At 44.8% G+C, this 12717-nt stretch overlaps 1 protein-coding gene across 9 annotated transcripts in view; it reads right to left on the reverse strand.

Annotated features, from left to right (window-relative positions):
- The window catches only part of DRP2 (dystrophin related protein 2), a 59190-nt gene extending 49404 nt beyond the window's left edge, over positions 1 to 9786 (reverse strand). For 3 of the 9 annotated variants that reach the window (XR_008328649.1, XM_053374701.1, XM_053374697.1), the window contains exons 1-2: positions 9090 to 9784; positions 4041 to 4187 (exon numbers count right to left, since the gene is read on the reverse strand). Coding sequence is in view for 5 of the 9 variants with exons in the window: in XM_053374701.1 (XP_053230676.1) it covers positions 4041 to 4148 (108 nt within the window). In the remaining 4 variants the exon portion in view is untranslated. Of the gene's footprint in view, positions 1 to 4040; positions 4188 to 8583; positions 8678 to 9089 lie in introns of all 9 variants that reach the window. The other 6 variants (XM_053374703.1, XM_053374699.1, XM_053374702.1 and 3 more) reach the window with 6 other exon arrangements.
- Between the last annotated feature and the right edge of the window lie 2931 nt (positions 9787 to 12717).

A 12717-nucleotide genomic window follows, 5' to 3' on the forward strand; every position in this document is an offset into this window, starting at 1 on the left:
TGGTATCCTTGCCTTCTGCCCCACCAGTTCAAATGGGCACCAGCCACCAATGCCGTGGTGTCTGTTGTCTGATGTGAAAACTGCTGTGAAAACCGGTGTGGAGGAAAGATCCCTCTTTGGAGAGTGGAGGGATGGGATCAGGCCTTCCCTGGCTGTCAGTCTTCCTTACAGACCAAACATGCTTCCTGACTGTCCCTATTTCCAGGTGGAATTCAATCACATACCAGCAAATCCAGGCTTCACAATCAACACTGATTTGTTTCACACTTGCATAATAATTTCACATAACCCACCACAGCAAATCGTTATCCTTTTTGCAATAAAGGAATTGGCAGGAAAATGTGTAGGATAATCAGGATGGGGTGGGGAGGGGGAAGGGGAGGGAAGATGTCCTTTTTATTATGCATTAATGATGACGTTCTCATAATGTTATTGGGGCAGTTGTAGATGGTTGCGCTTTCTAAACTGTTCGTGTCTGCAACAGTTCCTGTAAGGACATATTTATTCATTTCCTACCAGTGCATGTTCTGTAGCTTCCTGATGAAATCCTGCAATTTTTCATATCACAAGGGTTCCTCTGGACTGTCAGGATTTTGCAGGAGGAATTTGATCATCTACCCGCAGTGGCGGAGCTTTATGCTCCAGCACCAGGGGACAGAAAGCAGGAGGGGTGGGGCTGGCATGGGTCCTGGGGGTGTGGCACACCACCTGCAGGGGCGGGGTGCCCAGCATGGGCAGGGGGGCAGCCGTGATGGCACCCTGGGGATCACGCTGCCAGGGGTGGTGCGCTCCCCCCGCACTCCTCTTCCTCCCCCAGTGTCTACCAGAACTTTAGGGGTGTGTGTTTTAAGTGGATTAAAGAGCTGTTGCCCTAGCACAAGAGATCCACTTTTCAAAAAGAGAGAAAGTGCTGGACTTTTTCTGGTTTGGAAAGTGATGGGGGAATGCACTGAAAAGTGTGACATGAACAAATGACTAACAGGAAGATGTATAAGTACCCCGCAAGCAAGTCAGGATGAGTGCTCAATGCCATAAAAAGGTAGAGGTAAAGGACCCCTGGACGATTAAGTTCGGTCAAAGGCAACTATGGGGTGCGGCGCTTATCTCGCTTTCAGGCCAAGGGAGCCAGCGTTTGTCCACAGACAGCTTTCCAGGTCATGTGGCCAGCATGACTAAACCGCTTCTGGTGCAACGGAACACCGTGACGGAAACAAGAGCACACGGAAATGCTGTTTACCTTCCCACCATGGCTATACCTATTTATCTACTTCCACTGGTGTGCTTTTGAACTGCTAGGCTGGCAGGTGCTGGGACAGAGCAATGGGAGCTCACCTCATCGCATAGATTTGAACCACTGACCTGATCGGCAAGCCCAAGAGGCTCAGTTGTTTAGACCACCCGTGTCATATAACCACTCTGCAAACAAATCAAATATTCAATAAAAACTGATCAGAACCTATCCCTCACATAAACTGTCTGCAAGCAAATCATAGTGAATGCTGAATAAATCTTCTAGGTTTGTTTGGTTTTTGTCCCACTTCTGTTGTGCTATAGCGTAAGGGTGCCCTTCCAGTAGCATTGAGAAGCAATCATAGCGCAATTAATGAAGCTGAGTGATGTATGGATAATCCAGTATAAATACTCTATTAATGCACTATCAATGTGTCAACGACATGTTTTAGGGTACATGTTTTGCAAGGAGGAGGAGGAGGAGACCCGTCTGGAGAAACTCTGACTGCTTGATGCCATGTCATGTAACCCCTGACGCAAACAAATCAGAACGAATGCTCAGAAAACAGGGGGCTGTTGTCAAACCTGCCTGCAAACTCTGTGGAAACAAATAACAAAGAATGCTCAATAAACAGGTTGTCTGGAAGCAGCCCAGGTTCCCCGCAGGGAATACTGAAAATTCCTGGGATTCACCACCCCCTTCAGCACCAAAGCAAGAGGAAGAATGTCTTTGTTTTGGCCAAGAGGATTCCGTTCCTGTCACTAATGGTCTCCCACAGACTTTCCCCCCATAAGCTAATGTTTCCATGCTTGGTCCCACCTACGGGCACATGATAAAAAGCTCCCTCTTTCTCTTTGTCTCTCCCCCCCTGCTTCTTTCCACCAGATGACCTCCTGCACTCTTGCATGCCTGTCCACCACCTCTGCCTTTCCCTCCCTCCCCGCCCCACCTCACAGCTTTTAAAATTTCTACAGTGAGATGTTTGCAGGGCCGAAGTTTGTCTTGAAGCCATTGCAGATGCCATGTTCTTTGTCGGTATCGGGAACCTCTGGCCCTGCAGATGTTGTTGAACTACAACTCCCATCATCATCCTCAACAACATCATTTAATTTGTATGCTGCCTTTCCATAGTGAAAACCATGCTCAAGGCATAGTTTTCACTATGGAAAATAGTGCATAACTGCATATGTAACATAATTGCAAATGTAACTTAAATAGAAATAAACAATAAATAATACATATCAAAATACCATAACTGAACAATTTCCACATAAATCGTAAGATCTAAATATGAAGGTACGGAAATTTTATGTTGATGACAACAACGAAAAGCCCCAACAAAAATCTCTAAATAGCCCAAGAGTCTGTTCAGCAGTCTCAGTTTTTACAGCTGGAGTCAGGGCCCCACCCTCCCAGGCCAGGTGGGAAAAGGCCAGCAAGGCAGGGAATGTTGGTTGCAAGAAAAAAAATAAACATAGAGAAAATAATTTCCTGGATGCCAAGATACAAATTTTGGGCAAGTATTTTTTGGTGACAGAACCCCAGTAGAGAAATCACAAAACATGCTGCAAATTAAAGTGTGGAAATATAGGCTGTTAGACCTTTAAAATAGGTCCTTCTAAGTTCTACCCAAAGTTTCCCTCTTCCCCCAACATAGAAAAACACACACGTTTGGTAAGTTTAAAAGAATTTATGTACAACTCTCCAAAGATCCGATTCATGTGCTTTTCCATATAGCATTCAGATAAAGTTGAACAGGCAATAAACTTGGCTTAATTGCAGTGGTGAAAGTTCCTAAATTATTGTGATAGGAACTCAAGAGTGGCTTGTAAGAGCCATGCAGTCTGAGCTTCAGCAACCAGCTAAGACATGGGTTGAGGAGGAACAAAGTCTTGATTACATAGTCCCTCCCAAGGTGAGCTAAGACTGGTGGTACAGCTTATTCTATGGTATTATCACCTTCATGCATTAAATAGACTTGGTTATATGAGGCTGGTTATCTCACAGGGAGCAGGTCTTCCAGGATTTATGGCCATCATCCCTGGTCATTAGAGGTCTAAAAGTCCCCCACACCTGGTTTCTATGGTCGCAAAACAGGGACAGACAACATTTTTGTTTGAGGGCTGCATTCCTTGGGTGGAAAGTGGCTGGGAGCTACAAGACAGAAGTGGGTGGGGCTAAAGCTGGAAATGGGTGGGGCCAAAGGTGAGTGTGGCCAAAGCAAAAAGTGCCCCCCTCTTTGCCCCTAATTCATTTATCATTTATCCATTATCACCCTCACACACAAGCCCCACAGTTTTTGTTCCTTGGGATGGAAATGCCCTTCTCACATGCCAGAACCACAACACATAACCAATATTTAATTAATGTGTCCAACTTGCTGCCACAGGACAGGGAAGACTACTAGAATAGATTGCTTTAAAAAGGGGGATCAGGTGAATTCATGGAGGAAGAGCCATCTGCAATGAGACAACAGCTAGGACAGAAGTGGGAAATTTAACACCTGTGCCCTCCAAATGTCCCTATTTGGCCCTTGGGACTCCCTGCTGGCCACGCCCCCTCATTAGCCACTTGCTTCTCCCCATAATAGTAATAATATTAATATATTTATATGCTGCCCATCTGACTGGGTTTCCCCAGCTGCTCAAATATGTTGAGCTGTTGTTTTCTTTCATTGTATTTTTTCTTTCACTTTTTTTTTAGTTATAAGCTTTTGCAAAAACAGTTTATAAAAAATATCACATATAAACAAAGACATCCCTACCCACCATAAAAAGCACAGGAACCAATAAATATCAGGAGTTCTTACCTGAGACTGTGCATGGGAGGTGCTGTTGCGACGAGATTGGCCTGTGGCATGCCACTCATGACATCTGGGGAGGGTGAAAGAGCATCCCTGCATGACCATTGGCTGCATTAGAACAGACGCTCATGAGGGCATATCTGCTTTGGAACACTAGAAATGGAAAAGGGAGTGAGCAGGAATTACTTGATCACTTCATGGACTCTTGATGAGCCACTGACCTGATCCAGCAAGACTCTTCTTAGATTCCTATGGGCTTTTAGAGAGTTGGAAGGTAATCAGGTCCAACCCCTCTGCTAAATGCAGGATCTGCAATGTTGGATTATAATCATCATCACCACTATTGTCATAACTGATTTACTGATCACTTTCCAAAGTGTTCCACAGGGTATTTTAGTCTGGGAAATAGTGTCAGACCTCAGGCTACCAAGTGAACTATATGTTGGGGGGGGGATTTGAACCCAGGTCTCACAGATCTTAGTCCGACACTTTAACCCAGTGCTTCTGAAACTTTTTCCACATTTGCCACACTTTCAGAATAAAAATTTGCTCATGCCACACCACAATTTTTAATTATAATAATAAATATTTTGATTCTACACTGAAATGTCTAAATGTTTCCTTGATTGTCATTATCTTCCAGCTACAATTGCCATTCTCTCCTGCCACACCAGTGTGGTGCACCACACCCTTTGAGAACAATGCTCTAACCACTACACCACTATTGGTTCTATAACTATCTCCCCACTGCTATCATTATCCAGTGATGCTCTTGCCATTTTTGCTTAATTTTTTTTTGTAAGGCTGTGCACTTGTCATCTCCAAGTGCAGAGCTGCAGAACAACCGCCCATGGATGGATGTATAAAAAGAACCCTTGTCAATCACAGTTCCCTGATTTTGCTCAGTGAAGAGCAGGGCATTTTCTTAGCCCTGTAAGGGACCTGCTAGAAGTTCTCCTAATAGTTCTGCACCATTTTAGGAGACTTGCGTACAGAACTCCATCCCAATGTCACACTCATGGGTTTGTCATTGAGTAAGCTCTCGAGTTACAGGGGTTCCTTTCCTGAAATGTAGAGCTTTGTTCAAAAAACCCTTGCTCTTACAGCTTTGAAAACCTGAATGCCTCTTCAACTCAGGTTTTTGTTCCTCACCGTTCAAGCTATGCCTATTGCTATAAAAGGAGCCACTAGTCTATTATGGAGGCAGAGAAGACATCTGACATACTTCTGCTCTGGGCTTTTATTAGAGAGTTGCCTTGGGTATCTCGCTGCTATAACTGCATTTATGTTGAGAATATATAGATAATGGAACATCAAAAAATCTAAGTCCCTCTTCATGCAGGGATTGAGTTTGGGTTGCTTCTGCCCTCATGGTCCATTAGTGATGCCAAGGGATTTCTCTTCCACAGTCAGATGGAAGCAGAATTAAATCATTCAGGGTTTGTCCTCATAGGCAAGGTCCTAGAATATGTTTACTCAGAAGTCCCATTCAGCAGTAGTTCCACTTCTCCCAGCTACTGGCCCTTTAGTTAATCATTTCCTGGTAGCTCTCAGCTAAAGAAGCTTTTAGTTAGCTGTTTCCTACTAACAGCCCTAACCATCAAAACATTTTCTTATTAAATATTAATTCATTCCACATTAGGAAACAATTAATTAAAAGGGCCTGATTGTGTGTGGGAAGACTAATTATGTCTTGCAGGACCAGGCATCGGACTTTCCATACCCCCATTTGTATAATAAGAGACCAATGAGACTGGTTTTTGGTCAAAACAGGCCACAACTTTACTGAATACAGATGAAAGAGGTTTGCTTGGACATGGGTCAATCTAGATACTTCCGGCCCGCCCGCCAAAACTGATGTGTGGTCAATCCAAGAGGGGGTTCCTAAGACTTACATGGCCGCTCCCCCTGGATCTCTTTAACAGGATACCCAGCGTTTGGAGGGGCAGGCAGAGACTACAACCTCCTGTCTGTCCGAAACAAAGGATTGCCCCAATGCCCAACCAGTCCTGACGATTGCTGTGAGATAGGCAAAACCATCAGGTCAGTGCCAATTAGCCCAGTAGGCAAATTCCTACCCGGCCCCTCGAAGGAGGGCGACCACCATAGCCACAACAAAGTCATTGACTATCGGCTTAAACCGAGGTGGGTGTGCGGGAAAACCCGGAGCAGGAACAAACAAGCTCTGCCCCAGGTGTAGGCTGCTTAAATGGGCAAGGGGTGGAACCGAGGGAAGCCCACCCTCAGTTCCATTGGCTCCGCTCCTGGCACAGCCCAAGTCCTGGCCTGCATCCTCATTTGCCAAAGCAGGGTGCAGGCTAGGATCCAGTTCCTGATAGGAAGAGGGCTTATGCCCCCTTCACCTATCAGTAAGGGCACAGCCAGTTTGAATTCTCTCATTGGGGCGCCAGTGAAGCCTCCTCTGGTCCTGCAATGCCACTGTACGAAAAGGGTGAGTAGGCTTGTAATTATGCCATGAAAATATATTATTCAAGGGCAACAAATGGACTTTAAAAACAAACAAAACAATTAATCTTTCTACTATTTTGTAGATTTCTTTGGGTTTTGGCTTTTTGTTAAAACAACGAATAATAAGTGCAATAGTAATAACAATAATGATATTACTATTGTTTTTGTTATCGTTAGGCCAGAAGCAGAGACAAGCCTCCATAAGGCTTTGCAAGGCTTTCCTGAATAGGTTGGACTTGTTACTAAACCTCCATCAGATGTCAGAAAAGTGACTGCAAACTGGATATTAAAACAGATGGGAGGGCCATGCCCCCCTACAGACATGCAATGGTTTGGCAGCGATATCATCTGGTTTCCTCTGCAATAACTGCATAAAATTAATAATGTTATTTGCAGAGAAAACGCTTCATGTGGAACTAACCTTGTTCAAATGAACCAGTTTTCCCTTTGTGTACTGTTTGGAGGCTCTAACCACGAGGTCACATGATGACCCAGCTGTCCTTACTTCACTCTTGAATACAAGATTTTCAGTCGGGTTCACCCCAGATAAACCTTCAGTTCCACAGCCCAGAGCAAATCCAAATGGAAATAAGACCTCCCAAAACTGCAACCCTTTAGAGGTCATTTGCTCTGACCTGCCTAACTAGCATACCCAAGGCAGTGTTCACACCACATACATTTAAAGCAGAAGACCTGCCCCAGAGAATTCTGGGAACAGACAAGTTTCTAGCCCTTAGTGGTAAGGGTAACTTTTGAACGGTGTGGACAATATCTGGTCAAAATTCGTAGCAGTGGATGGGAGGAGAAACATCTTCAGCTGCCAGAAGACAGGCCAAGTATAATGCAAAGGGCGGGGGGACTGTGACCATCAAGTGTTGCTGAACTACAACTCCTATCATCCATGAACATTGGTCATGCTGGCTGGGCTGATGGAACTTTGAGTCCAGTACATTTCCCATCCAATGAAGTGGGCTTGCTGCTATGTGGGGCAAATGTTTATGCCGCAATACACTTGCACTCGTTTTGTTAGATTCCTAAAACTCGCAGCCAGACTTATCTGACAAATTCTTCTCTTCCACTTTTTAAAAATCCGTTGTACTCCACCCACCCTTTCTGTCAAAAAGTTTCTATTTCCTGCTTGAAGTTCTGCCATTCTTGACATCTTGAACAATAGATAGAGTCCTCCCTATCTATCAGCTCTTATGCATCCCCCCCACCTAATCTCTGGTCAGTTTTACCTGTTTTATGCACTGTTACAAAACAATTAAATATGCTTCCCTAATAGTAAGGATGTATGTCAAACTCACAAATCCCTTTGCATAAAAATAAATAAATGATGACTGCTTCATGTGCACATGTTATGGGGGAATTAAAAAGGAATAATAGAGCCATAGAACTATAGAGTTTGAAGGGACCCCAAGAGTCATCTAGTCCAACCCCTTGCAGTGCAGGAATCTCAGCTTAAAGCATCCATGACAGAATCACAACAAACTTAACATCCACTGATTATTCCCCCCCCCCAATTTTTAATTGCAATGAACAAGAGTAATGGCTATTAAAAAAGGAACAACGAACGCTTTGAAAGCCCCATAATTGCCGAACATTAATGCAGGTCAGATGGTCATGTTTGACTGTTAAACACAGGGATCTGCCAGTTTGATGGGCGCACTTATTAGTACTTAGACCAATTTCATTGTTTTAACTGGCAAAGTATGAGTGGGGCTTTAAACCTTGCATTGACTACCTTTCTCCAATTCTTTGCCTTAATTTAATTAGCAATGTTCCTCTGCTTTGGGTCAAAGGGTCCACTCCTGACTTTCCCCATAACTTCTCTTATTTGATTGCCAACTTTGGGTAGGTAACCGATGACCACATAAAGCTCAGAAGCTGTTAGGCACACCATTAGGTTCCAGAGGCTCTCATGTGTATCTGTTATCATAGAGGTGGGGAAACATTGATCATCCAGGGTGTTGCCTGCCATAACTTCCCACAATCTCTTTGTTTTATCTCAAGATGTTAAGCAAAGTTAAGGCCTTCATTCTACCACCAGAACCATCATCCACCCTCCACCTCTCCTTACCAAGACAATGATTTTGTTATTATAGCTTCTCTCTCTTGGGAGATTTGCAAGGAGAGGGGGAGAAGAGAGAGGGATGGTTACTGTTCAACAGCATCTGCAGGCAGAAAACAAAGAAGGGAGTCTTCAAAAGACAGAACAGGTCTCATTTTCCTATAACAGAATCATTCGGCTAGTCCTCTGGAATGTGTCAGAATCGGGAAGGGAAAGAATCAGCGTAAAGCTGCCGCTCATCTAGGAGGAAATTATTAAAGGAGAGAGGGATAAATGGAAATGGAAAGGGTTGTTCGGACGCCGGCGGGGGGGGGGACCGGGGGACGGACGAGACGAATTCCAAGGTGAGTGGCCCCTCCCCTCCTCAATTGCTGAGGACACAGCGCGATAAAGAGAGAGCAGTTATGGGGATGGTGTGTGTGTGTGTGTGTCGCGGGGAGGGGGTGCATTTGTAAGGCTGACTCAACCTTGATCATTTTTTATTGCTTTCTGCAAATAATCGGTGGTAGGCCTACCTTGTTTTTCTTCTGGGGTGGTCAGTGGGGAGATGGAGCTGCCGGTGGCTGGCTCAGCAAATGAGGTGTCGGTTCCCCCGGTGCCGAAGAAGCATGCTAAGGTTTGGGAGGCGATCCCATCTCCAATAGATCGGCGGGGGGGGCGGGGCGGAGGAGGAGGAGAGACAGCGGATCACTTAGGCTTGTTGTTGGCGGCGGCGGCAACAGCAGCAGCAGCTGTGAAAGTGAAATCGCTGTTGCTGGACCAGGAGAGGGAAAAAAGGATGGGGAAGAGAGAAGGGGGTGGGCAGCAAGCGAGAAAACCCCGGCAAGGAGGAGGGACCGATCCCCAGCGTCGGGATCGGCCCCCTGCGTGACTCTGGAGGTTCTCCGCTCCCTCGACTGGCTGGGCTCCCTTTGCGTTATTAGGAAACGAGGCGCTCCATTGCCACTAATGCACACGTTAGCTGCTGGTTCGTAGAGGTCTCCTGTGTCTTTAACATACGGTGAAATCCAACAGGTGATGATCTCTCGATCTCTCCCCGCCTCTAAACCGTCGTTGTCACTTGAGCCTGGGGGCTAGGAAAAGCTTCAGCACCTGGCAGCTGTGCACAGGAGCCCCGGCAACGAGAAGAAGTTGGCAACTTTCGGGTACCTCGCCAGAAACGTTGTGGTGAAAGGAGCTAAGGCACGGGGAGGACAGCCTGTGGCCCTTTCTAGCCATATGCTAGACTCCCAGACTCTTTGCACTCATTGGCTAGAATACAGAAAATGCACCATAGAGTTTGCTTCCTAGAGATCAGCCAGAAAGATACTCACACTTGATCTGGCAACATCTGATGATTTTTAATCTAAAATTTTTATGAATAAGAAGGCAGGCATCCTATGAGAAGAGGCATTCTATCTTCTCTTGCACTTATACAAGGAATGCCTCTAGGATACTGCTTGCAATGGCAGAAACACACCTCTTAAATAAAAATAGATTTCCCTCCGCTCCAAATTTTTATTTATCTGAAAGTGTATACAAAAATTGATCCAATCAAGACTCAGGTGAATAGTATAAATTTTAGCATGTAGATGGCTTTACATATCAGGATAAAAAAAAGTAATTGCTGTATGTAAAATAAGTAACATGGAAACAGCTGCTTGCCCTCTTCCCTGAATGCGCTGCTTTTAATTCCATGACAGCAGGCCGAACATGTTATGCAATACACAATACTGGTGTTCTGGAAAACAAATTTATACCTGTTTGCATTCTGCAATACAGTGTGTAAGAAACTGTAGTTTCAAAAGCAAAACATAGAACTCATATAGGCACAGCCAAAAAGAACTACCCTACCAACCATGCCACAGCTGGAACAGTATCCTTCAGTCTCCAACAACTTACAATCCCCCACCCCAAGGTTGAAAGAATGGCCTAAATAACGAGAATAAGAATTCAATTTATATACCACCCTTTATCTGAAGATCCCAGGGCAGTGTACAATATTAAGAACATAATTTATGTAGCATAATAATAAAAGCAATAGAAGAGACACAGAAAAAAATCATAGTAACAGTCCTCTTGCTTTTAAAAGGTCATAGATTGCCTAATGGCTGAAGGACTGGGTAAAGACAGTGCTTTTTTCTAGGAAAAAAAGTGGCAGAACTCACCACCTGCAGCCAACCCAGACACCATCTTGAAAGAAATGAATTTGTCTGGCATGACTTGTTTTTGAGAAACCTGGTTGGTAGTTAGTTATCTGGGTCTTCTTTCCCCCCTTGTTGAAGATGGGGACATTTGCCCTTCTCCAGTCGGCAGTAACCTCACCTGCTGTCCAAGGATACTCAAAGATCATAGACAAGGGCTCTGAGATTACATCTGCAAGCTTCTCTAGTACCCTTGGATGCAGCTCATCAGGCCTTGGAGATTTGAATTCATTTAATGTAGCTAGGTGTTCCCTTACTACCTCTTTTCCTGTCTTGGGCTGCATCTCCCTCCTTAAATCATCCTTACATAACATCTGTTATCACCAGTAGAGCATCTTTCGTTTGGGGTGAAGACAAAGGCAAAGTAGGTGTTGAGTTCAGTGGACCCTCTGGATAGGGATTTAATTCGTTCTGGGGGTCTGTGTACACCCTGAAAAATCCGTAATCAGAGGTGCTGCTTCTGTGCACGCACGCAGCACGATAGAGCGCTTCTGCACGTGTGTGAGCAGCGAAACCCGGAAAAATACTTCCGGGTTTGCTGCTTTCGCAACCCGAAGATTACATATCTAGAGAGGTACGTAACCCGAGGCTCCACTGTAGTTCCGCCCTCTCTCCGTCACTCAATAACATTTCTTCATCTTCACCGCACAGAGGACATACCATTTACTTGTTCTTCCTCTTGCTTCAGACATAGCCAAAGAAACCTTTTATTTTTTACCTCTTGCAAGCCTGAGCTCATTCTGAATTTTTGCCTGCCTGACCTTCTCTCTGCAACTCTCAACTACTTGTATATACTCCTTTGTGATTTCCCCTTTCTTCCATTTCTTATGTCCTTCTTAAAGCTCAGTTCATTTGTAAGCTTCTTATGCAACCACACCAGTTTCCTTAGATGCCTCCCACTTTTCTTTCTTGTTGGAACTGTCTGCATTTTGCCCTTCAATATTTCACCTTTAAAAACCCTCATCCATTTAGGATTCCCTTCTCTATGTGTATTTGTGGCCATGGGATCTCACCCAGTAGCTACTTAAGCTTTATGAAATAAATCTTCTTGAAGTCCAGACTACACTTTGAGATGTCTGACTACACTCATCTATGCCTTGCCTCTGTATCATGAAACCTAGGAGGACATGAACACTTCCTCTCAAGTTTCCAAGTACTTTCATTTTGTCCATCAGTTCTTCCCTGTTGGTGAGGACCAGGTCCAACATAGGTGATCCCCTTGTTGCTTCTTCCACCTTCGGGAAATGCGATTGTCGAGTGCTTTTGCCTGGCTGGAACATGTCCCTGAACTGCAATGAAGCTTCTTGCTTTCCTGGAGAAGCTGTGTGTGCAGAAACCTTTGAATTTTGTGTGGCTGGAATGTAGCCTACAGTACAAAAGTAAAAGCCACATCCATTGCTCTGCCCATTTCTGCCTCAGGCTTTATACACTACTTGCCCTGAAACAGGAACCCCAGCTCCTGGGATCCAAGCCCTTTTGGCCCCCCTATATTTTTGGGTAGGGGGGCCACCACACCCCAATGTCCAAAGAGCAGTCGACTGCAGAGCATCATCAGTGGCTGGCTCCTTCTTCTTCTGCTATGGAGGCGAAGGAGGGTTGAAGCAGCCTCCGGTGGGCCAAGAGGAGGCAAAGGAGGAGAGACCAACTCACATACTTAATACCCCCCCCCCCGCAAGTAAGTTGAGAGCTAGGGACAAAGACAAGTATCATTAACTTAGGCAAGAGTGATTTTTACATTTTGGTGTGTTTGCTTTGCTGTTGCTGTTGTTCAGTTTTAAATTAATTATTTGTATTCTATGCACTGTTACCAACTGTGATGGCTTCTAGCTTCTAGCAATAAAGATTCACTCAATCAATCAATCAATCAATCAAGAATCAATCAATCTAGAATTGTCTTTGAATGCTGAACAGAGAGGCTGTGCTGTACAAGAGATGCTTACAGAGCGAATAGTTCAGCGAC

This window comes from Podarcis raffonei, chromosome Z (assembly GCF_027172205.1).
Source record: "Podarcis raffonei isolate rPodRaf1 chromosome Z, rPodRaf1.pri, whole genome shotgun sequence".
NCBI classification, from domain to species: domain Eukaryota; kingdom Metazoa; phylum Chordata; class Lepidosauria; order Squamata; family Lacertidae; genus Podarcis; species Podarcis raffonei.